Below are 25,901 nucleotides of genomic sequence, written 5' to 3' on the forward strand. Positions count from 1 at the left end.
CCTGAAAGGCTGCTCAGCAAGAAAGAAGCCACTGCTCCAAAACGCCATAAAAAGCCAGACTATGGTTTAAAACTGGTCATGGGGACAAAGATCGTACTTTTTGGAGAAATGTCCTCTGGTCTGATGAAACAAAAATATAACTGTTTGGCCATAATGACCATCGCTATGTTTGGAGGAGAAAGGTGGAGGCTTGTAAGCCGAGGAGCACCATCCCAACCATGAAGCACAGGGGTGGCAGCATCATGTTGTTGGGGTGCTTAGCTGCAGGAGGGACAAGTGCACATCACAAAATAGATGGCATTATGAGGAGGAACATTATGTGGATATACATCTCAAGACATCAGTCAGTATGTTAAAGCTTAGTCGGAAATGGGTCTTCCAAATGGACAATGACCCCAAGCATACTTCCAAAGTTGTGTTAAAATGACTTGAGGACAACAAAGTCAAAGTATTGGAGTGGTCATCACAAAGCCCTGACCTCAATCCTGTAGAAAATGTGTGGTCAAAAATGAAAAGGTGTGTGCGAGCAAGGAGGCCTACAAACCTGACTCAGTTACACCAGCTCTGTCAGGAGGAATGGGCCAAAATTCACCCAACTTATTGTGGGAAGCTTGTGTAAGGCTACCCAAAACGTTTGACCCAAGTTCATCAATTTAATGGCAATGTTATCAAATACTAATTGAGTGTATGAGTGTATGTATGAGTGTATTGAGTGTATGTAGACTTCTGACCCACTGGGAAATAAAATCTCCCTACTATTGTTCTAACATTTCACACTTAAAATAAAGTGGTGATCCTAACTGACATAAGACAGGGAATTTTTACTATGATTAAATGTCAGGAATTGTGAAAAACTGAGTTTAAATGTAGTTGGCTTAGGTGTATGTAAGCTTCCAACTTCAACTGTACGTTCCTCTCAAATAATTGGCTTTTTCCAGAACAGCTACCTTGTCCTTGAACCTCAAGAACTTGACCACCATTGGCCTGAACCTGTCACCAGGGCCGGTGATGGGTTTTCCAGTCCTGTGGGCACGCTCCACCTCAATCTTTCTGTGGTCCATCTTCAACTGCTCAGAGATCATTTCCCTCACTTTATCCTCAGACTTCATCCTGTCTCATGTGGAGATTCTGCAATTCCGTCCACAAACATGTTGTTCCGCCTTGATGGTCCCTCGAGATCTGATTTCTCCTCACTTGTCATCATGGATTCACACACAGAACTGATGTCCTCTCTCAATTTATTACTGATTGCTGTCATCTTGCCGTTTTCCTGTTTCAACTCATTGAGTTGACCCTGGGAGAACAGCAAACTGTTCTTCAGGTACTGGACCTCTCTGGTCAGGTCCATTCTTTTATTTGTTGAATCCACCAGTATTTTGACAAAACACTTGAAGCTATTTTCTTGTTGTTGTAAGAACTGCTTGTAGAACTCTTCTTGTTTGTTTAAAATATATTTCACCTGTGATAGAGACACCACTGTCCTCAGAGGTACTCTTGTTGCCTTTGGTCTTTGTCATGGCAACATAGGTTACGCTGTTACTCCTAGGAGTTCCAGACAGGCCAGGTCACAGGGAAGATTGAAAACAACAACAAACAGCAGGGATCGAGACAGCCACAGACCCGGGACAATACGTGGTCCCAGCCACAATGGCTAACCGCATTGCGGGCTGCATTCAGGCCCTCAAGAAAACCCTGGCAAATTGCTCCTCAGACCCGACCTTGGTCCGCAGGATCACTGGACGGAGAGTTGCAGTCCCAGCAACTGATGCCAACTGCGTCGCGAGATCCTAACTCAAAAGTTAGCTACCTACTAAGAAACTTTCCTATACTCTTTCAAAACAATAAACTTTCCAAAACAACAAACCGAGCAAACAAACCAAGCTCTCCATCATTCCGTGAACAACAGGAAGTGATAGATTTTGGGGTTAAGGTTAGGGTTACGGTGTGTAGGTGTAAGCTAGAGAAGCAGAAACGCTATTGCTGTGCTGTAAATCCAAGAGATGTGGGAGCCTCATGTAGAGCACTGCTACTGTAGCCAACTGCTGTCCTTCTGAAACAAGCCAGCATAGAGGTGCTACTGTAGTCTACTACTGTCCATCTGATACAAGCCAACATAAAGTGGTGCTTCTGTAATAGACTGCTGTCCATCTAAAACAAGCCAATGTGGGCCTCAGCTACATAACCTCTACTATCTACCGCAATGTAAGCCAAAGTTAGTTCTTACCCTGTGACTGCTGAAACATGGGCTCCTACCCACACCCTGCTGAAACATGGGCTCCTACCCACACCCTGCTGAAACATGGGCTCCTACCCACACCCTGCTGAAACATGGGCTCCTACCCACACCCTGCTGAAACATGGGCTCCTACCCACACCCTGCTGAAACATGGGCTCCTACCCACATCCTGCTGAAACATGGGCTCCCACCAACACCCTGATGAAACATGGGCTCCTACCAACACCCTGCTGAAACATGGGCTCTTACCCACACCCTGATGAAACTTGGGCTCCTACCAATGCCCTGCTGAAACATGGGCTCCCACCCACACCCTGCTGAAACTTGGGCTCCTACCAACAACCTGATGAAACTTTGGCTCCTACCCACATCCTGCTGAAACATGGGCTCCCACCCACATCCTGCTGAAGCATGGTGGGATCATCTGCTTGATCCATAAAATTTTAAGAGGGTATTGAAAGAAATTTGAGATGTCAAACTTGTTCAATGTGTAGCCTCAGGGTACGAGTACAGGTTTATTATCTCCTGGTTCTGAACAGTTTTAGTGGGAGATGACAAACTATATTGCTACAATAGAGGAAGAGTCTTCCTCCCATCCAGTTGTTGGTTAGTTTACATTCCATACAGCCAGACACAGAGCAACGAGGTTAGTCTGTTGACTAACATCACCACCAAAGCTTCAATCAACGGTAACAAAGAGAAATAGCACAAAATTATCGCTGTTAAACAAAAAATAAATCAAATATCTTTTAAAGCACACCAACACAACATCCTCCCCCATCACTGAAAGTGTACATTCACAAATAGCTGTTACATAAGAACAATGGCCTTAATTGCTCTCTGAATATATATTTTAACTAGCTATCACCTTTCCAATTGAAACGTAACCACTGGTAATATTACATGCATTTCGTAATGCTGCCCATGGCGAGGTAGGGAGGAAAGTCCTATTTGGGTAATACATAGTGTTCTATCTCCACATTCTGCTGTATTCTAATGGCCAGGACTGTTTGTTTGTTTAGATGCTGCATTGCATCGTACACTGGAGACCATTGGATTGAATACTGCGTATTTAACTAGCTGGCTATTCAACACAGGGAGATAGAAATAGGTCTCAACTCAAACAGATGCAGGTAAAAATGCATATTCCCGTGAGTTCCATCATAATGTTTGTGATGACCTTTAAATCCAGGTGTGGTTTAGTAGTAAACATTACAGAGTGAACCCCGCTGTGCGCTTTCTCCACCTCTGCAATTGATTGACTTCAGATCTGAGTATATGAATCCTTCATTTTCCAAGTATAAATCTCATACAAGACATGACATATCTAAGTGCTCGACTGACAAGATCATCTTATATTGTATTAACAATATCTAGATTTATCTACCTAGCTATGACATCACATATCATCATCACCTCTATAGTACATTCCATCCCCTATAGTCTCCTAACCCCAGTCATCAGCTCAATACTACATTACATCTCCTATAGTCTCCTAACCCCAGGTTGTGTTTTTAGCTCTAACAGTGCAGTAATATCTAACAATTTCACAACAATACACACAAATCTTAGTAAAGAAATGGAATTAAGAATGCATAAGTATACGGACGAGCAATGGCAGCATGGTGTGCTGCTGTGTGTGAAGTCAGTGTGAACCATTTGGCTAGTGAGGGTTATGGTGCCATAGTCACGTCTCATCTCCCATGGTGCCTCTAAAGAGGGTTGTAATTCTGTTGTCCTGGTTACCAGACAACATAAGGAGTAGGAGCTGCTCAGAGAGAGCGAGAGAGACTCTAGGTTCTACTGATGCCCTCTTCTTCTCTCTGTTTCTTGCTCTCTTCTTCTCTGTTTTTCATTTCTTTCATTGCTCTACCTCCTCTCTCTCTCTCTCTCTCTCTCTCATTCTCTACCCCAAAGCTTCTAATATCACTCTCTCTCCCTTCTCCTTCATCTCGCTTCCTCCCTCTCTCTCACTTTCTCTTCATCCATCCCTCTCTCTGTCCTCCTGCTGTCTCTGTCATCCTCAGGGAGTGTCTGAAGGAGACCATCTGTTGGTGTGTGTGTGTGTGTGTGTGTGTGTGTGTGTGTGTGTGTGTGTGTGTGTGTGTGTGTGTGTGTGTGTGTGTGTGTGTGTGTGTGTGTGTGTGTGTGTGTGTGTGTGTGTGTGTGTGTGTGTGTGTGTGTGTGTTGCTACTCCAGTCTAGCTTACTGTGACACCTGGCGTGGCTGAGCCCTATCTATGATCCATGCCCTTTCCCTTTCTCTGTGGTTGGACCAACAGGTAGTCGGAGAGAGGAGAGGTGGAGTGGTCTTACACACACACACACACACACACACACACACACACACACACACACACACACACACACACACACACACACACACACACACACACACACACACACACACACACACACACACACACACACACACACACACACACACACACACACACACACACACACACACACACACACACACACACACACACACACACACTACCTCTCTATGATCTGCTAATGTAGGACTACAGTACAGTATGTTGAGCAGATGCTTTTGAATCAGGGCTTATACGGTCTGTAAAGATGTGTTGTTCCACACTGACCTTAATCACAGAGTTGAGAATCACCTTGTCTGGTAGAGGACATTGGGTAGAGATTGTCTGGTAGAGGACGTTGGGTAGAGATTGTCTGGTAGAGAACGTTGGGTAGAGATTGTCTGGTAGAGGACGTTGAGTAGAGATTGTCTGGTAGAGGACGTTGAGTAGAGATTGTCTGGTAGAGGACGTTGAGTAGAGATTGTCTGGTAGACGACGTTGAGTAGAGATTGTCTGGTAGAGGACGTTGAGTAGAGATTGTCTGGTAGAGGACATTGAGAAGAGATTGTCTGGTAGAGGATGTTGGGTAGTGATTGTCTGGTAGAGGACGTTGGGTAGAGATTGTCTGGTAGAGGACGTTGGGTAGAGATTGTCTGGTAGAGGACGTTGAGTAGAGATTGTCTGGTAGAGGATGTTGGGTAGAGATTGTCTGGTAGAGGACGTTGGGTTGAGATTGTCTGGTAGAGGACGTTGGGTAGAGATTCAATCAATCAATCAAATGTTTTTATAAGCCCTTTTTCCATCAGCTGATATCTCAAAGTGCTGTACAGAAACCCAGCCTAAAATCCCAAACAGCAAGCAATGCAGGTGTAGAAGCACGGTGGCTAGGAAAAACTCCCTAGAAAGGCCAGAACCTAGGAAGAAACCTAGAGAGGAACCAGGCTCTGAGGGGTGGCCAGACATCTTCTGGCTGTGCTGGGTGGAGATTATAACATGGCCAAGTTGTTCAAACGTTCATAGATGACCAGAAGGGTCATATAATAATAATCACAGAGGTTGTTGAGGGTGCAACAGGTCAGCACCTCAGGAGTAAATGTCAGTTGGCTTTTCATAGCCAATCATTCAGAGTTAGAGACAGCAGGTGTGGTAGAGAGAAAGTCCAAAACACAGTTTCCGTCCTAGGGACGGCATGACAGAGCACCAGTAAGCCAGTGACTCAGCCCCTGTAATAGGGTTAGATGCAAAGAATCCCAGCGGAGAGAGGGGAACCGGCCAGGCAGAGACAGCAGGTGTGGTTCGTCGCTACAGTGCCTTTCCGTTCAGCTTCAAACCCCCAGGTCAGACTACACTCAATCATAGGACCTACTGAAGAGATGAGTCTTCAATAAAGACTTAAAGATCGAGACCGAGTCTGCGTCTCTCACATGGATAGGCAGACCATTCCGTAAAAATGGAGCTGTTTGCTTTGAAATTTTAGGGACAATAAGGAGGCCCGCGTCTTGTGACTGTAGTGTACGTGCAGTTATGTTATGGCATTACCAAATCGGAAAGATAGGTAGGAGTACACTCATGTAATGCTTTGTAGTTTAGCAGTAATACCTTGACATCAGCCCTAGCCTTAACAGGAAGCCAGTGTAGGAAGGCTAGCACTGGAGTAATATGATCAAATATGATCAGCGGTATTTAGCACTAACTGAAGTTAATTTAGTGCTTTATCTGGGTAGCCAGAAAGTAGAGCATTGCAGTAGTCTAACCTAGAAGTAACAAAAGCGTGGATTAATTTTTCTGCATCATTTTTACACAGAAAGTTTCTGATTATTGCAATGTTACGTAGATGGAAAAAAGCTGTCCTTGAAACAGTCTTGGTATGTTCGTCAAAAGAGAGATCAGGTTCCAGAGTAACGCCGAGGTCCTTCACAGTTTTATTTGAAACGACTGTACAACCATCAAGATTAATTGTCAGGTTCAACAGAAGATCTCTTTGTTTCTTGGGACCTAGGACAAGCATCTCTGTTTTTTCCGAGTTTAAAATTAGAAAGTTTGCAGCCATCCAGCCTTCCTTATGTGTGAAACACATGCTTCTAGCAAGGGCAATTTTGGGGCTTCACCATGTTTCATTGAAATGTACAGCTGTGTGTCATCCGCATAGCAGTGAAAGTTAACATTATGTTTTCAAATGATATCCCCAAGAGGTAAAATATATATTGAAAACAATAGTGGTCCTAAAACGGAACCTTGATGAACACAGAAATGTGCAGTTTATTTGTCAAACCATTCACAGAGACAAACTGATATCTTTCCGACAGATCATATCTAAACCAGGCCAGAACTTGTCCGTGTAGACCAATTTGGGTATCCAATCTCTCCAAAAGAATGTGGTGATCGATGGCATCAAAAGCAGCACTAAGGTCTAGGAGCACGAGGACAGATGCAGAGCCTCGGTCTGACGCCATTAAAAGGTCATTTACCACCTTTACAAGTGCAGTCTCAGTGCTATGATGGGGTCTAAAACCAGACTGAAGCATTTCGTATGCATTGTTTGTCTTCAGGAAGGCAGTGAGTTGCTGCGCAACAGCTTTTTCAATTTTTTTTGTGAAGAATGGAAGATTTGATATAGGCCGATAGTTTTTTATATTTTCTGGGTCAAGGTTTGGCTTTTTCAAGAGAGGCTTTATTACTGCCACTTTTAGTGAGTTTGGTACACATCCGGTGGATAGAGAGCTGTTTATTATGTTCAACATAGGAGGGCCAAGCACAGGAAGCAGCTCTTTCAGTAGTTTAGTTGGAATAGGGTCCAGTATGCAGCTTGAAGGTTTAGAGGCTATGATTATTTCCATCATTGTGTCAAGAGATATAGTACTAAAATACTTGTCTCTCTTGATCCTAGGTCCTGGCAGAGTTGTGCAGACTCAGGACAACTGAGCTTTGGAGGATTACGCAGATTTAAAGAGGAGCCCATTATTTGCTTTTAATGATCATGATCTTTTCCTCATAAAAGTTCATGAATTTATTACTGCTGAAGTGAAAGCCATCCTCTCTTGGGTAATGCTGCTTTTCAGTTATCTTTGTGACAGTATCAAAAATACATTTTGGATTGTTCTTATTTTCCTCAATTTAGTTGTAAAAATAGGATGATCGAGCAGCAGTGAGGGCTCTTCGATACTACACGTACTGTCTTTCCAAGCTAGTCGGAAGACATCCAGTTTGGTGTGGCGCCATTTCCGTTCCAATTTTCTGGAAGCTTGCTTCAGAGCTCGGGTATTTTCTGTATACCAGGGAGCTAGTTTCTTATGATAAATGTTTTTAGTTTTAGTGGTGCAACTGCATCTAGGGTATTGTGCAAGGTTAAATTGAGTTCCTCAGTTAGGTGGTTAACTGATTTTTGTCCTCTTACGTCCTTGAATCTTTGGGTTGTCTGAGAATTTATAGCACAACTTTTGATGTTCCTTGGTTGGGGTCTGATCAGATTATATGTTGCGATTGCAAACGTAATAAAATGGTGGTCTGATAGTCCAGGATTTTGAGAAAAAAAAAACATTATGATCCACAACATTTATTCCATGGGACAAAACTAGGTCCAGAGTATGACTGTGACAGTGAGTAGGTCCGGAGGCATGTTGGACAAAACCTACTGAGTCGATGATGGCTCCGAAAGGCTTTTGGAGTGGTTCTGTGAACTTTTCCGTGTGAATATTAAAATCACCAAAAATGTGAATATTATCTGTCATTACTACAAGGTCTGATAGGACTTCAGGGAACTCAGTCAGGAACGCTGTATATGGCCCAGGAAGCCTGTAAACAGTAGGTATAAAAAGTGATTGAGTAGGCTGCATAGATTTCATGACTAGAAGCTCAAAAGACGAAAACGTCGGGGTGGTTTTTGTAAATTGAAATTTGCTATCTTAAATGTTAGCAACACCTCTGCGGGATGCACGGGGGATATGGTCACTAGTGTAGCCAGGAGGTGAGGCCTCATTTAACACAGTATATTCATCAGGCTTAAGCCATGTTTCAGTCAGGCCAATCACATCAAGATTATGATCAGTAATTAGTTCATTGACTATAACTGCCTTGGAAGTGAGGGATCTAACATTAAGTTGCCCTATTTTGAGATGTGAGATATCACAATCTCTTTCAATAGCGACAGGAAGGGAGGAGGTCTTTATTCTAGTGAGATTGCTAACGCGAACACCGCCATGTTTAGTTTCGCCCAACCTAGATTGAGGCACAGACACGGTCTCAATGGGGATAGCTAAGCTGACTACACTGACTGTGCTAGTGGCAGACTCCACTAAGCTGGCAGGCTGGCTAACAGCCTGCTGCCTGGCCTGCACCCTATTTCATTGTGGAGCTGGAGGAGTCTATGTCCTGTCTATGTTGGTAGATAAGATGAGAGCACCCCTCCAGCTAGGATGGAGTCCGTCACTCCTCAACAGGCCAGGCTTGGTCCTGTTTGTGGGTGAGTCCCAGAAAGAGGGCCAATTATCTACAAATTCTATCTTTTGGGAGGGGCAGAAAACAGTTTTCAACCAGCGATTGAGTTGTGAGACTCTGCTTTAAAGCTCATCATTCCCCCTAACTGTGAGGAGGCCAGAGACAACTACTCGATGCCGACACATCTTTCTAGCTGATTTACATGCTGAAGCTATGTTGCGCTTGGTGACCTCTGACTGTTTCATCCTAACATTGTTGGTGCCGACGTGGATAACAATATCTCTACACTCGCCAGTTTTTGCCTTTTTGCCAGCACCATCTTCAGATTAGCCTTAATGTCGGTAGCCCTGCCCCCCGGTAAACAGTGTATGATCACTGGATGATTAGTTTTAAGTCTAATACTGCGGATAATGGAGTCGCCAATGACTAGGGTTTTCAATTTGTCAGAGCTAATGGTGGGAAGCTTCTGCGTCTCAGTCCCCGTAACGGGAGGAGTAGAAACCAGAGACCTCGACCTCTGACTCCGACTCGCTGCTTAATTGGGAAAACCGGTTGAAAGTTTCTGTTGGCTGAATGAGCGACACCGATTGAGCATTCCTACAGCATTTCCCTCCAGAAGCCATGAGAAAGTTGTCCGGCTGCGGGGACCGTGCGAGGGGATTTATACTAACGTTACTATCTGTACTTACTGGTGGCACAGATGCTGTTTCATCTGTTCCTACACTTAAATGACCCTTGCCTAACGATTAAGTCTGAAGCTGGGCTTGCAGCACAGCTATCCTCGCCTTAAGGCGATCGTTCTCCTGTATATTATGAGTACAACGACTGCAATTAGAAGGCATCATGTTAATGTTACTTCTTAGCTTCGGCTGTTGGAGGTCCTGACGAACCACGTCCAGATAAAACGTCCGGAGTGAAAAAGTTTAATGAAACAAAATTGAGTGAGGGACATACAGCCTTAGAAGGCATCAAAACATACAGCCAAGCGTTTGTATCATAACTCAAGTTACTTAAATAACTCTACATTAAGCATGTAGTAGGACCTGTTTCTTTGTAACTGCCCAAGATAGAATAGCCGCATGTGAGCACGCCACCAAATGTTTGGAAAAAATATCCTTTCTATTTTATTCAGCTTTGTTCAATTGTATTCTTCATACTATATAAAATAATGTTAAATAATGCCAAGGAATTCTGAACAAATGGTATCTGCTAAATGAACTAGTGTGGCCCACAGCCATATGGCACGGCCATATAAGAGAGTAACATAATGACAACTCAGAGTATGCTATTCTGTTCTTCTGAAATAGACTACATTTTTCTTCATATCATGTTTCTTTAGACCTGTCTAAATAAATTATGGATTTACTGTGATGCTGTAGAGCAGTGGTTCCCAAACTGTTTATAGTCCCGTACCCCTTCGAACATTCAATCTCCAACTGAGTACCCCCTCTAGCACAAGGGTCAGCGCACTCTCAAATTTTGTTTTTTGCCATCGTTGTAAGCCTGCCACGTAAACACTATACGATACATTTATTAAACATAACAATGAGTTTGAATTTTTGTCACAACTTGGCTCGTGGGAAGTGACAATGAGAACCAGGGTACAAATAATAATATAATGAAAATCAATAATTTTGCTTTTTATTTAACCATCTTACAGATAAAACATTTGTTCATCGAAAATTGTGAATAACTACAGGTTAAATGTTTTATCTTCATTTAACTAGGCAAGTCTGTTAAGAACAAATTCTTATTTACAATGACGGTCTAGGAACAGTGGGTTAACTGGCCTAGGAACAGTGGGTTAACTGGCCTAGGAACAGTGGGTTAACTGGCCTAGGAACAGTGGGTTAACTGGCCTAGGAACAGTGGGTTAACTGGCCTAGGAACAGTGGGTTAACTGGCCTAGGAACAGTGGGTTAACTGGCCTAGGAACAGTGGGTTAACTGGCTGTTCAGGGGCAGAACGACAGATTTGTACCGTGTCAGCTCGGTGATTTTAACTTGCAACCTTCCGGTTACTAGTCCAATTCTCTAACCACTAGGCTACCCTGCCACCCCAAATGAGAAGGGTGTGCTTGAAAGGATGAACATAACTCTGCAATGTTGGGTTGTGTTGGAGAGAGTCTCAGTCTTAAATCATTTTCCACACACAGTCTGTGCCTGTATTTAGTTTTCATGCTAGTGAGGGCCGAGAATCCACTCTCACATAAGTACATGGTTGCAAAGGGCATCAGTGTCTTAACAGTATGATTTGCCGAAGCAGGATACTCTGAGTGCAGCCCAATCCAGAAATCTGGCAGTGGCTTCTGATTCAATTACATTTTCACAGAAAGGCGTGTTGCAATTTCGATGAGGCTCTCTTGTTCAGATATCAGTAAGTGGACTGGAGGCAGGGTATGAAAGAGATAACAAATACAGTTGTTTGTGTCATCTGTTTTGGGAAAGTACCTGCGTAATTGCCACAACTACCCAACTGTGTGTTGTCCTTGTTAATACAGACAGAAAAGAGCTCCAACTTTTTAATCATAGCCTCAATTTTGTCCCGGACATTGAATATAGTTGCGAAGAGTCCCTGTAGTCCTTGATTCAGATCATTCAGGCGAGAAAAAACATCACCCAGATAGGCCAGTCGTGTGAGAAACTCGTCTTCACGCAAGCGGTCAGAGAAGTGAAAATGATAGTCAGTATAGAAAACTTTAAGCTTGTCTCTCAATTAAAAAACCTGCCAATACTTTGCCCTTTGATAACCAGCACACTTCTGTATGTTGTAAAAGCGTTACATGGTCGCTGCCCATATCATTGCATAGTGCAGAAAATACACGAGAGTTCAGGGGCCTTGCTTCAACAAAGTTAACCATTTTCACTGTAGAGTCCAAAATGTCTTTCTAACTGTCAGGCATTCCCTTGTCAGTAAGAGCCTCTTGGTGGATGCTGCAGTGGACCCAAGTGGCATCTGGAGCAACTGCTGGCACGCTCGTTACCACTCCACTGTGTCTCCCTGTCATGGCTTTTGCGCCATCAGTTCAGATACCAACATTAGCAGCAGCTACGTTTGGCTCCATACGGACCGTTAGTGGAATTCCCACGAGAGAGTAACGGTTCATGTGATTGGATGTTCATTATTTGACGAGGCTACCTGTATTTGACATTGTGTTGTTATTTATCTGAACACTAGATGGTTTAATTATATTTTTGACAGTGAAACTCAGGCAAGAAAAAAAAGTCAAATGTATAGCCGGTTGGAAAATATAAATGGCTGTTTGAAAATGTGAAGAAAAAAATATATTACAGCATTGCACTTTATATTCTTAAGTGTTTTTATTTAACCGCTATTCTTACCAATAGGCTGGCTACCTGTGGTGTGTGTGTGTGTGTGTGTGTGTGTGTGTGTGTGTGTGTGTGTGTGTGTGTGTGTGTGTGTGTGTGTGTGTGTGTGTGTGTGTGTGTGTGTGTGTGTGTGTGTGTGTGTGTGTGTGTGTGTGTGTGTGTGCACGTGTGTGTGTGTGTGCGTGTGTGTGTGTGTGTGTGTGTGTGTGTGTGTGTGTGTGTGTGTGTGTGTGTGTGTGTGTGTGTGTGTGTGTGTGTGTGTGTGTGTGTGTGTTGTGGTCTGTACATTGAAACATGTAGAGCCCTGTAAGATGGGACTCAGTAGAAATGCCTCTATTTCCTGTCCTAACCCTAACCCTCTATATCCTGTCCTAACCCTAACCCTCTATATCCTGTCCTAACCCTCTATATCCTGTCCTAACCCTAACCCTCTATATCCTGTCCTAACCCTAACCCTCTATATCCTGTCCTAACCCTAACCCTCTATATCCTGTCCTAACCCTAACCCTCTATATCCTGTCCTAACCCTAACCCTCTATATCCTGTCGTAAAATATCGGAACATCGGAAACATTTCAAACTAAAGTACAAAAACTTTTTTTAAACGGTTTTGTTTTTGTTGCAATAAAGGCCTACACTAAAGAGGTCATGATTTACGAGGGAACCGTTCTGGTACATGTTGTAATGCTCCGGGTGTCGTGGGTGTGGAGTCAAACGCAGGAGACAGAGAATTCAATGCTGTGCTCTTTAATTGCACCAATGCACCACAGGGTGCTCACAATAATAACGGTCCCAAAACACAGGGAATGAAAAATGAAAAAATGAAAAATGCACGACCAGGAACTAAGACGTTCCTCTACAACAGAGCCGAAGTTTACAATGAATAATCCCTCACAACAAACAAGCGGACCGGCTGTCTAAAGAAGCCCAACTAATCATTACAAACAGGTGCTACCAATAAACATACAAGGAGGGGGAGGAAAGACAATCAGTGGCAGCTAATAGGCCGGTGACGACGACCGTCGAGCACCACCCGACCGGGAAGGGAATCCACCCTCGGTTGGACTCGTGACAAATGTATGTTATTCAGGGCCTCTTAGCTTCCATCTCTCCTGCCTTTTCTCTCAGTGTCACAACACAACAGCACTCATAGATACATGTGGTTCTCATCACGGCGGGTCGATAGACAGGGTGATATGTGACCGTCCAGAGAGGCTCAACATTGATTTCCCATAATGTAAACATGACATGTGGTCACACAGCCCTTTGATTTGACCAACAATCATGTATTCCAATCAGTCAGGATCTCACTGGAGAGCCGGAGAGCTTGATATTTTAACCTGGAACCCAAAAGGAATCAACTTCATCCAGGTGTCCAGTGTTAACCTGGGACCCAAAAGGAATCAACCTCAGCCAGGTGTCCAGTGTTATCCTGGGACCCAAAAGGAATCAACCTCAGCCAGGTGTCCAGTGTTAACCTGGGACCCAAAAGGAATCAACCTCAGCCAGGTGTCCAGTGTTATCCTGGGACCCAAAAGGAATCAACCTCAGCCAGGTGTCCAGTGTTAACCTGGGACCCAAAAGGAATCAATCTCAACCTACCTTTGGGAAACACAATTGCATCCCTGTTAGTGTTTCGTCATTGACTAATCCTGTATCCTCTGTGTCTGTTCCAGGGTTCCTGTCTACAGGGGACCAGGCAGCTAAGGGGAACTACGGCCTACTGGACCAGATCCAGGCTCTGAGGTGGATCAGTGAAAACATTGGATACTTCGGAGGAGACTCCAACCGTATCACAGTGTTTGGATCTGGGATAGGAGCGTCCTGTGTCAGCCTGCTCACCCTCTCACACCACTCTGAAGGTAGGAACACACTCTGTCCATGACTGGGATGGGACAGAGGGGATTGGGTATGGGATATCTCTGTGTCAGAATCAGTTGGGGAAGTCTGGTATTTAGTTTAGAAAATATTTAGAAAGTGGGCATCTGGATAGATTTAAGAAAGGTGGTGTTTGGCATTGGGTTTCATCTGAGTACTGTCCTGAGTGTCTGGTTTACAGATGCTCGGAGGGGTAAAGCGGAACCCCAGCCCCCTAAACCCTGTATAATGGAACCATTCAATCATCCAATCCAGACGGATGTTGTTTATCTAGTGGCTAACGTCATGCTTCAACCGCTCAATGGAGATTGACTGTCCTGTTGCTTAATAATATGAGAGAAGGTATGTGTAGGTTAACCCAGCGAGTGGTGGATGTGCTTTATAGTCCTGTATGTCCTGCAACAGAGCTCATGAAGGTGACGAGGCTGTTTATTAGACTGTGGCAGTATGCTAATACAAAGACACACATACACACGCACACTCACAGAGACACACACACACGCACACTCACAGAGACACACACACACACACACTCACAGAGACACACACACACACTCACAGAGACACACACAGGGGACGGGATGGACAGTGTAGAGGGCATGCTGCTGGATAGTCCGGGAAGTCAATCTGTAGATGTTCTATAGAGGGTCACACTACCAACTAACTATCTGTTAAGGTTACAGGTTAGGTTCAGAATATAGGTTAGGTTAGGGTTAAGGATAGGATTAAGGTTAGGGTTAAGGTTAAGGATAGGTTGAAGGTTAGGGCTAGGGTTAAGGTTAGGTTTAGGGCTAGGGTTAAGGTTAGGTTTAGGGCTAGGGTTAAGGTTAGGGCTAAGGTTAATGTTAGGTTTAGGGCTAGGATTAAGGTTAGGGTTAAGGTTAAGGATATGTTGAAGGTTAGGGCTAGGGTTAAGGTTAAGGTTAGGGCTAAGGTTAAAGTTAAGGTTAAGAAATGTTTAGGGCAAGGTTATGTAATGCTACAAATGAGCAAGGACCATGCACAGAAACACGTTACATGACAGGTTAGGGCTAGGAAGGAAGGGCTAGGGTTAAGGCTAAGAAGGTTAATAAGGAATAAGTAAACCAGTCATTACCATAATTGTCTTTATACCAACTGGGAATTCCTGGTTTGACTTTATGATAAAGGTGACCCCCACCATGCGGTGGTCACCTTTATGAGGTGTTTTTCTTTCTGCATTTTTGCGTTTCTGCAATTACAGGACACAGGTATTTGCGTTTTGTGTTTTTAATTGGCATTAATGCATTTTTTTTATTCAGCCTCCATATTGCTCTGCTCCTATGTAGCATGATATTATACAGCCTCCATATTGCTCTGCTCCATGTAGCATGATATTATACAGCCTCCATATTGCTCTGCTCCATGTAGCATGATATTATACAGCCTCCATATTGCTCTGCTCCATGTAGCATGATATTATACAGCCTCCATATTGCTCTGCTCCATGTAGCATGATATTATACAGCCTCCATATTGCTCTGCTCCATGTAGCATGATATTATACAGCCTCCATATTGCTCTGCTCCATGTAGCATGATATTATACAGCCTCCATAATTGCTCTGCTCCATGTAGCATGATATTATACAGCCTCCGAAACCAGCTCCTCTCTGCCTCCTCCTCTCTAAAGTGGACATTACCGGGGCTGCTGCAGTTTGTTGCCTCTTTAATAGAAATGTATGATTCCCTGGGACACGGTGTGACCAGATCAACAATATGATTCCCTGGGACACAGTGTGACCAGATCATTACAATATGATTCCCTGGTACACGGTGTGACCAGTCAACAATATGATTCCCTGGTACACAGTGTGAACAGTCAACAATATGATTCCCTGGTACACGGTGTGATCAGATCAACAATATGATTCCCTGGTACACAGTGTGACCAGATCAACAATATGATTCCCTGGTACACAGTGTGACCAGGTCCTGTGTGGCTCAGTCGGTAGAGCATGGCGCTCCATGTAGCATGATATTATACGCCCATATTGCGCTCGTGGGTTGATTCCCTCTGGGACCACCCATATGTAAAAGTAGTGGCCCCAGCCGACTTGTAAGTACAGCTTTGGACAAAAGCGTCTGCTAAATGGGATATATTTTATTTATTTATTTATTTATGATTCCCTGGGACACAGTGTGACCAGATCAACAATATGATTCCCTGGTACACAGTGTGAACAGATCAACAATATGATTCCCTGGTACACAGTGTGAACAGATCAACAATATGATTCCCTGGTACACAGTGTGAACAGTCAACAATATGATTCCGTGGTACACGGTGTGACCAGATCAACAATATGATTCCCTGGTACACAGTGTGACCAGATCAACAATATGATTCCCTGGTACACAGTGTGACCATTCAACAATATGATTCCCTGGTACACAGTGTGACCAGATCAACAATATGATTCCCTGGTACACAGTGTGACCAGATCAACAATATGATTCCCTGGTACACAGTGTGACCAGATCAACAATATGATTCCCTGGTACACAATGTGACCAGATCAACAATATGATTCCCTGGTACACAGTGTGAACAGATCAACAATATGATTCCCTGGTACACAGTGTGAACAGTCAACAATATGATTCCGTGGTACACGGTGTGACCAGATCAACAATATGATTCCCTGGTACACAGTGTGACCAGATCAACAATATGATTCCCTGGTACACAGTGTGACCATTCAACAATATGATTCCCTGGTACACAGTGTGACCAGATCAACAATATGATTCCCTGGTACACAGTGTGACCAGATCAACAATATGATTCACTGGTACACAGTGTGACCATTCAACAATATGATTCCCTGGTACACAGTGACCAGTCAACAATATGATTCCCTGGTACACGGTGTGACCAGATCAGCAATATGATTCCCTGGTACACAGTGTGACCAGATCAACAATATGATTCCCTGGTACACAGTGTGACCAGATCAACAATATGATTCCCTGGTACACAGTGTGACCAGTCAACAATATGATTCCCTGGTACACAGTGTGACCAGATCAACAATATGATTCCCTGGTACACGGTGTGACCAGATCAACAATATGATTCCCTGGTACACAGTGTGACCAGTCAACAATATGATTCCCTGGTACACAGTGTGACCAGATCAACAATATGATTCCCTGGTACACAGTGTGACCAGATAAAGCAGAACAGAGTAAAACTAGTGAGATGGTTGGTAATTGATGTAGGAAGCTTTCCATCACGACAGGGCCTCTTGTGAGAAGTGTTACCGACGACAATCACATTCCCCCCTACTCTCCCGCCGCTCTCTCTCACTATCCACTCTCCACTTTCTCTCTCTGAGACTGAAGTGGGCCTTCCTTCCTGAAAGCGACAGGAAATACTAGATATGAAACAGGTTTCCACCCCTGCTTGTAAAGCAGGATATATTTTGTCCCTTCTTTCTTTCTTTCTTCTCTCTCTCTCTCCCTCTTTCTCTCTCGCTCTCTCTCTTTTTCTCTCTCTCTCCATTTCCATCTCTCTGTCTCTCTCTATATTTCCATCTCTCTCTCTCTCTCTCTCTCTCTCTCTCTCTCTCTCTCTCTCTCTCTCTCTCTCTCTCTCTCTCTATTTACATCTTTCTCTCTATTTCCATCTCTCTCTCTTTCGCTCTCTCTCTCTCTCTCTCGCACACTCTTTTCTCTCTTTTTCTTCTCCCTCATCTCTCTCTCACTCACCCTCCCTCCCTCCATCCCTCTCTTACCTCCCCGGGTATTGAAATTAAACCTGGTTGGTTGTCTGGCTGCCGTAGCAACTAGAACACCTGGCTGCCGTAGCAGCTAGAACACCTGTCTGTTGTACCAGTTAAAACACCTTGCTGCCGTAGCAGCTAAAACACATGGCTGCCGTATCAGCTAGAACACCTGGCTGCCGTAGCAACTAGAACACCTGGCTGCCGTAGCAACTAGAACACCTGGCTGCCGTAGCAGCTAGCACACCTGGCTTCCGTAGCAGCTAAAACACCTGGCTGCCGTAGCAACTAGCACACCTGGCTTCCGTAGCAGCTAAACCTCTTGGCTGCCGTAGCAACTAGAACCCCTGTCTGCCGTAGCAACTAGCACACCTGGCTTCCGTAGCAGCTAAAACACATGGCTGCCGTAGCAACTAGAACACCTGGCTGCCATAGCAGCTAAAACACCTGGCTGCCGTAGCAACTAGAACACCTGTCTTCCGTAGCAGCTTAAACACCTGGCTGTCATAGCAGCTCAAACACCTGGCTGCCATAGCAGCTAGAAAACCTGACTGTCGTAGCAACTAAAACATCTGACTGCCGTAGCAGTTAGCACATCTGTCTGCCATAGCAGCTAGAACACCTGGCTGCCCTAGCAACTAGCACACCTGGCTGTCGTAGCAGCTCAAAACCTGGCTGCCGTAGCAGCTAGCACACCTGGCTGCCGTAGCAGCTAGCACACCTGGCTGCCGTAAAACATCTGGCTGCCGTAGCAGCTAGCACATCTGTCTGCCGTAGCAACTAGCACACCTGGCTGCCGGAGCAGCTAGCACACCTGGCTGCCGTAGCAGCTAGAACACCTGGCTGCCGTAGCAGCTAAAACACCTGGCTGCCGTAGCAGCTAGCACACCTGGCTCCTGTAGCTGTTGGTGTAGGATAGTATCCAGATGTCCATGCCTTCACTCCGTGCCTGTGCCGTGTCAGGATGTATGTTATTACCAGTAGTAGACACAAGGGACACATTTTTTTATGTAAAAAAAGCACAAAAAACATCACTTACCAGAATTCTAACAAAATTCTAACAAGTACTAATGAATTCCCATACCGAATGCTAGGTAAATGCTAACGTATGCATGCAAACATTTACTACTGAGACAGACAACCCAGTTCATAATGCACATCTTGATCCAGGAAGGGATTGTCTCTACTGATATTACCAATAAAGGTCTTCCAAGCGAACATTAGCAAATTAGCAAAAACCCAGCTGGAGATCATTTATTTGGTACATCCTAGATAGTTAACTTAATAGTTATAAGATATATAGCTGTCAAACATTAGTAATGAATTTCATACAAGTGTAACTTGATCACCTCACTTCAGATCAAATCAAATGCTATTTGTCACATGCTTTGTAAAACAACAGTTGTAAACTAACTGTGAAATGCTTACTTACAGGCCCTTCCCAACAATGCAGAGGAAAATATATATACAGTATATAGAAAAATGTAAAATATGCCAAGTTATTACTATTATTAGTCTACATACACAGGGTACCAGTAGGCAGTCAATGTTCAGGGGTACGAGGTTGACTGCAAGTATTTATTTAGAAAGTACAAATATTAAAATGTATTACAAAATTATATTGATGGTATTGGAAAGACATACCAAAGATATTTTGAAAAATAAATGATATACCACCCATCCCTAGTAACTGTAACGGTTGTCGTAGGTGGAAGAAGGTGAAGAGGACCAAGGTGCAGCGTGGTACGTGTTCATGGTGAATTTAATAAAGAAACTGAACACTAGAACAAAAAACAACAAAGCGAAACAAACGAAACAGTTCTGTCTGGTGCAGACACACAAAGACAGAAAACAACTACCCACAACTCAAGGGCGAAACCAGGCTGCCTAAGTACGCTGCCTCTGATTGGGAACCATACCAGGCCAAACACATAGAAATACAAACATAGAACAAAACATAGAATGCCCACCCCAACTCACGCCCTGACCAATCTAAAATAGACATAAAAAAAGGAACTAAGGTCAGGACGTGACAGTAACTGTGTAGTGGATTGGATAAGTGATTTCACATGCTCTGTGAATAAAAATTAAGTCAGGAAAAAAGATTGTAAACAGTGCTGAATTGTTCCTTCTCCCTCTTCTCTGGGGTTTGACTACCGTTGTTTTACCCATGAATAAATATATGCAGATCTGTTCTATTATTCATGATACCCTATTGTTGAAACAGAGGCAGTGTCACATGCGGAACAATATGTTCCACTTCTGGAGTGTGTGAAGGTAGGAAAGTCTCCACACACAAAGCCCATTTAAAAACCTACTGTCTCCATCTACCAGGTCTGTCCACTGAGCAGAGCCTCCTTTAAAACCTACTGTCTCCAGATACCAGGTCTGTCCACTGAGCAGAGCCTCCTTTAAAACCTACTGTCTCCAGATACCAGGTCTGTCCACTGAGCAGAGCCTCCTTTAAAACCTACTGTCTCCAGATACCAGGTCTGTCCACTGAGCAGAGCCTCCTTTAAAACCTACTGTCTCCAGATACCAGGTCTGTCCACTGAGCAGAGCCTCCTTTAAAACCTCCTACTGTCTCCATCTACCAGGTCTGTCCACTGAGCAGAGCCTCCTTTAAAACCTACTGTCTCCAGATACCAGGGCTGTCCACTGAGCAGAGCCTCCTTTAAAACCTACTGTCTCCAGATACCAGGGCTGTCCACTGAGCAGAGCCCCTTTAAAACCTACTTTAAAACCTACTGTCTCCAGATACCAGGTCTGTCCACTGAGCAGAGGCCCCTTTAAAACCTACTGTTCTATCTGTATTGAAGCTTCCTGCTACTGGGTGTAGGTCCTCTTGGCAGGAGTTCTCTCAATGCAGGTCCTTTGGGAGGGGGTCCAGGGGTCTTGCAGGTATAGGAGGGGGGTCTTGCAGGTCTTGCAGGTCTTGCAGGTATGGGGGGGGGGGTCTTGCAGGTCTGGCAGGTCTGGGAGGGGGTCTTGCAGGTCTGGGAGGGGGGCAGGTCTTGCAGGTCTGGGAGGGGGGGGTCTTGCAGGTCTGGGGGGGGGTCTTGCAGGTCTGGGAGGGGGGTCTTGCAGGTCTGGGAGGGTCTTGCAGGTCTGGGGGGGGTCTTGCAGGTCTGGGAGGGGAGGGGGGTCTTGCAGGTCTGGAAGGGGGTCTTGCAGGTCTGGGAGGGTGTCTCACTGGTCTGGGCGGATGTCAGTTGCTCTGTTGCTCCTGTGTGAGGTGCTGGGGCTGAAGTTGAAGGTGATGTCCTTCAGGGTCCTGGAAAAAGTTGGGATTGCTGCCTTGTAGAGGTGGACCTGGTCATAAAGGCTGTTCAAGTCCAGGGTGGAGTGGTGGGTCAGGTAGACATTAGGTTTTGAGTTACAGTCCTGGGAAATACTTGGATTCACCCGCTGTATGGAGGAAAGGTGAATATTTTTGTGGTAGCAGTGTGGAGATAACCACTTGTGCGTTGGGGAAAGTGGAAGAAGCTTTTTCATTCACTCCCCTTGAGTGCTTTGGCCAGCCTTTCCTGCTGGGCCCTCAGGTCATTTCTGCCCGTGTGAATTATGACCATAGTCTGTCCTCTGACAACAGCTCCAGGACATACCTAGTGTTTGTCCTCTGACAACAGCTCCAAGACATGCCTAGTGTTTGTCCTCTGACAACAGCTCCAGGACATGCCTAGTGTTTGTCCTCTGACAACAGCTCCAGGACATGCCTAGTGTTTGTCCTCTGACAACAGCTCCAGGACATACCTAGTGTTTGTCCTCTGACAACAGCTCCAGGACATCCCTAGTGTTTGTCCTCTGACAACAGCTCCAGGACATGCCTAGTGTTTGTCCTCTGACAACAGCTCCAGGACATGCCTAGTGTTTGTCCTCTGACAACAGCTCCAGGACATACCTAGTGTTTGTCCTCTGACAACAGCTCCAGGACATACCTAGTGTTTGTCCTCTGACAACAGCTCCAGGACATGCCTAGTGTTTGTCCTCTGACAACAGCTCCAGGACATGCCTTGTGTTTGTCCTCTGACAACAGCTCCAGGACATGCCTAGTGTTTGTCCTCTGACAACAGCTCCAGGACATGCCTAGTGTTTGTCCTCTGACAACAGCTCCAGGACATACCTAGTGTTTGTCCTCTGACAACAGCTCCAGGACATACCTAGTGTTTGTCCTTTGACAACAGATCCAGGACATACCTAGTGTTTGTCCTCTGACAACAGCTCCAGGACATACCTAGTGTTTGTCCTCTGACAACAGCTCCAGGACATGCCTAGTGTTTGTCCTCTGACAACAGCTCCAGGACATGCCTAGTGTTTGTCCTCTGACAACAGCTCCAGGACATACCTAGTGTTTGTCCTTTGACAACAGCTCCAGGACATGCCTAGTGTTTGGGCACCAGAGTTTAGCCACTTTGTGTTTGTGAAAAAGTTCATTCTCTTAATTGTATTTGCCATTTGAGTCAGTGAGGAGCACAATTTCTGGCTTTTGTGTGTCCTCATGGGATGTGTGGGGGTTGTCAAGAGAGCAATCAGGGGAGCTGACGGGCTGAAAGGAGGGGGTGGGGTCTGTTGGGGGGTGGGTTCTGTTAGGGGGGTGGGGTCTGTTAGGAGGGGGTGGGGTCTGTTAGGGGGGTGGGGTCTGTTAGGGGGTGGGGTCTGTTAGGAGGGGTGGGGTCTGTTAGGGGAGGTGGGGTCTGTTAGGTCCCAGGGTGTGGGGTCTGTTAGGGGGTGTGGGGTCTGTTGGTTTCCTGTGTCCTGTGTTGTCTGTCCCATTGTGGTGTTGAGGTTGTGGTCTGGTTCTGATGTGGGATGTTCTGCTGGTTTCTCTGGGGTGCCAGTGTCCTGCTGTCTGTCACACCTCAGCTTTCTCATCTCCTCCTCCACTGCTGTTATCTGTTCTATGTGTTCCTCTATCTCCTCCTCCACTGCTGTTATCTGTTCTATGTGTTCCTCTATCTCCTCCTCCACTGCTGTTATCTGTTCTACGTATGTGTTCCTCTATCTCCTCCTGCTCTGCTGTTATCTGTGCCATGTGTGTGGAATTTTGATTTGGTTTGAAGGTTTTGATGTAGAGGGTAGTATCATGTAGAAGTCCTAGGGCAAAGAAAATCAAAGTTTATCTACATTTATCCAACTATAATTATATTTTTTTCAGAAGAACTGAGGAACCCATGAGCTCATGATACATACCCCCCCCTCTCTCTATCTCTCTCTCTCTCTCGCTCAATTTCAATTCAATTGGCTTTATTGGCATGGGAAACAAACATTTACGTTGCCAAAGCAAGTGAAAGAACATTTACGTTGCCAAAGCAAGTGAAATAGATAATAAACACAATTGAAATACATTTTCTCTCTTACCCTGTCTTTCTCTCGCTCTCTCTCTCTCTCCTTACAGTCTCTCTCTGTCTCTCTCTCTCGCTCTCTCTCTTGCTCTCTCTCTCTCTCTTTGATTGCCTGGTCCTTCCACCCATCGTTGGCCCACAGGCAGTTTAGTGTCGGCCCAAAGCAGGCCCAGTGTCGCCGTATCCAGGGCCCTTTGAGCAAACTGAGAGCCTCATCCATCACCACCCCTCTCTGCTCTGGGAGAAACCCAGCCTGGGAGGTCCTACGGTGGGGGTGGATCCCACACTCAGCTCCCTGTCCTGTCCTCCTCCCAACCACTCTCCCTTTCTCTTCCTACTATCTCTCTCCCTTCATTCAACAGACAATAAAAACAGGGGACTGGATACGAGAAACTCTTTCTCTCTCAGTTTCAACTCTCCGCTCTACGGTTCAGTTCTGTACGTGTAGTGTTATTAATGAGATGGGAAGGGTAGTAATGCAGCAGGAGATCTGAGGCTGTGGAGGAAGAGAGGTAGAAAGGCCGGTCATTAAAAGCAGAAGCACTCTCTCTATCTCTGCAGTAGAAGGATTTCTGACCAGCCTATTAACTGACAATTCAACAGTTGGGTCCCTACAGAGGAAAATCTCTCTCGCTCTTGTTCTCGCTTCACTCTCTCTCTCTCTCTCTCTCTCTCTTCTCTCTTCAATCTCTCTTTCTTCAATCTCTCTCTTTCTCTTCAATCTCTCTCTCTACTCTCCCTTTCTCACACTCTCTCCCCCTCCCTCTCTCTCTTTCGTCCTCTTTTGCCCAGTCTTCAAACAGCGAGTGGTTGCAGGAGTTATTGAAGGAGGGACATTAGCCAATCTGCTGTGTTATTATCTGCCTGGCTAACTGAACATGCAGATGTGCCTTTCCTCTATCCTAATAGTAATTATGATGTCAAATGAGCGTGCCGGCGGAATATTAAGTGCTCGAGGATTTGACTGGACTCCTGTGTGTGTGTGTGTGTGTGTGTGTGTGTGTGTGTGTGTGTGTGTGTGTGTGTGTGTGTGTGTGTGTGTGTGTGTGTGTCTGTGTGTCTGTGTGTCTGTGTGTGTGTGTCTGTGTGTGTGTGGGGGTGTTTTCATGTGTATGTGTGTGTGCGTGATGCATGCGTCTGTGCGTCTATGTGTGTCTATATGTGTTTACGTGTCTATGTGTGAGTGAACGCGTGGGGGAGTGACTACCGGTGAAGGTCATTCCTTCCATTCATTTTTTTATTTATCTTCCTGTAAGTAATCAGGCTAAAAGCATCTGAGGAGCGGCTCCCCTTTAATGGAACGTCTCTACATGAAAGACAGAGCCTGGTGTGTGTGTGTGTCTCTGTGTGTGTGTGTGTGTGTGTGTGTGTGTGTGTGTGTGTGTGTGTGTGTGTGTGTGTGTGTGTGTGGGTGTGGGTGTGGGTGTGTGTGTCTCTGTGTGTGTGTGTGTGTGTGTGTGTGTGTGTGTGTGTGTGTGTGTGTGTGTGTGTGTGTGTGTGTGTCTGTGTGTGTGTATGTGTGTGTGTGTGTGTGTGTGTGTGTGTGTGTGTGTGTGTGTGTGTGTGTGTGTGGAAGATCCTTCCCTGCTGCCTCCTCAGGTCAGCTCTCATCTTGATGAAGATCGTCTCAGCTCTCATCTTATTGAAGACTATAAATGCTCATGAGAAAATACAAAGGTCTTCTATCACAGATGCAATGATTGTCAAACTTTATGTAAGGCAGCACCTAACACACGCACACACACCACACCTCACAGGCATCGTGCAATACCCAGAGTAGAGGATCATGGGAATGAGGAAGGAATTGTGACCAGGCTGAAATAACATAACTCTCTAGATGATAATATGTTAGTGTTAGAGGGACGGTAAAACATGATGATAGAAGGAGGAATTGATTGATCTTTAGGAGATAAATAATCAAATATGGAGGATTTAAAGGATGATAGATGTTCGGGCTAATAAAAAGCAAGATGGCAACAATCATTTTATAGTGCACTCCACATAGAATATTTTTTACATCAAATCAAATTGTATTGGTCACATACACATGGTTAGCAGATGTTCCAACAGTGCAGCAATATATAACAAGTAATCTAACAATTCCACAACAAGCGGCATAGGCTAAAATGCAATAGATGGTATAAAATACCGTATATACATATGAGATGAGTAATGTCAGATATGTAAACATTATTAAAGTGAATCGTGATCCATTTATTAAAGTGGCCAATGATTTCAAGTCTGTATGTAGCCAGCAGCCTATCTGTGTTAGTGGTGGCTGTTTAACAGTCTGATGGCCTTGAGATAGAAGCAATTTTTCAGTCTCTCGGTCCCAGCTTTGGTGCACCTGTACTGACCTCGCCTTCTGGATGATAGCGGGGTGAACAGGCAGTGGCTCGGTTGGTTGTTGTCCTTGGTGATATTTTTTGGCCTGCCTGTGACATCGGGTGGTCTAGGTGTCCTGGAGGGCAGATAGTTTGCCCCCGAAGATGTGTTATGCAGACGGCACCACCCTCTGGAGAGCCTTACGGTTGTGGGCAGTGCAGTTGCCATACCAGGCAATGATGCAGCCTGACAGGATACATCTGTAAAAGTTTGTGCGGGTTTTAGGAGACAAGCAT

General features: G+C 45.0%; 1 protein-coding gene across 1 annotated transcript in view; it reads left to right on the top strand.

Moving 5' to 3' along the window:
- The window catches only part of LOC135545511 (neuroligin-3-like), a 273,364-nt gene that overhangs the window by 110,936 nt on the left and 136,527 nt on the right, over positions 1–25,901 (top strand). The window contains exon 2 of the mRNA XM_064973156.1: positions 13,992–14,177. Within this exon, the coding sequence (XP_064829228.1) occupies positions 13,992–14,177 (186 nt within the window). The remainder of the gene's footprint in view (positions 1–13,991; positions 14,178–25,901) is intronic.

The sequence above is a fragment of the Oncorhynchus masou genome, chromosome 9 (assembly GCF_036934945.1).
Source record: "Oncorhynchus masou masou isolate Uvic2021 chromosome 9, UVic_Omas_1.1, whole genome shotgun sequence".
NCBI lineage: Eukaryota > Metazoa > Chordata > Actinopteri > Salmoniformes > Salmonidae > Oncorhynchus > Oncorhynchus masou.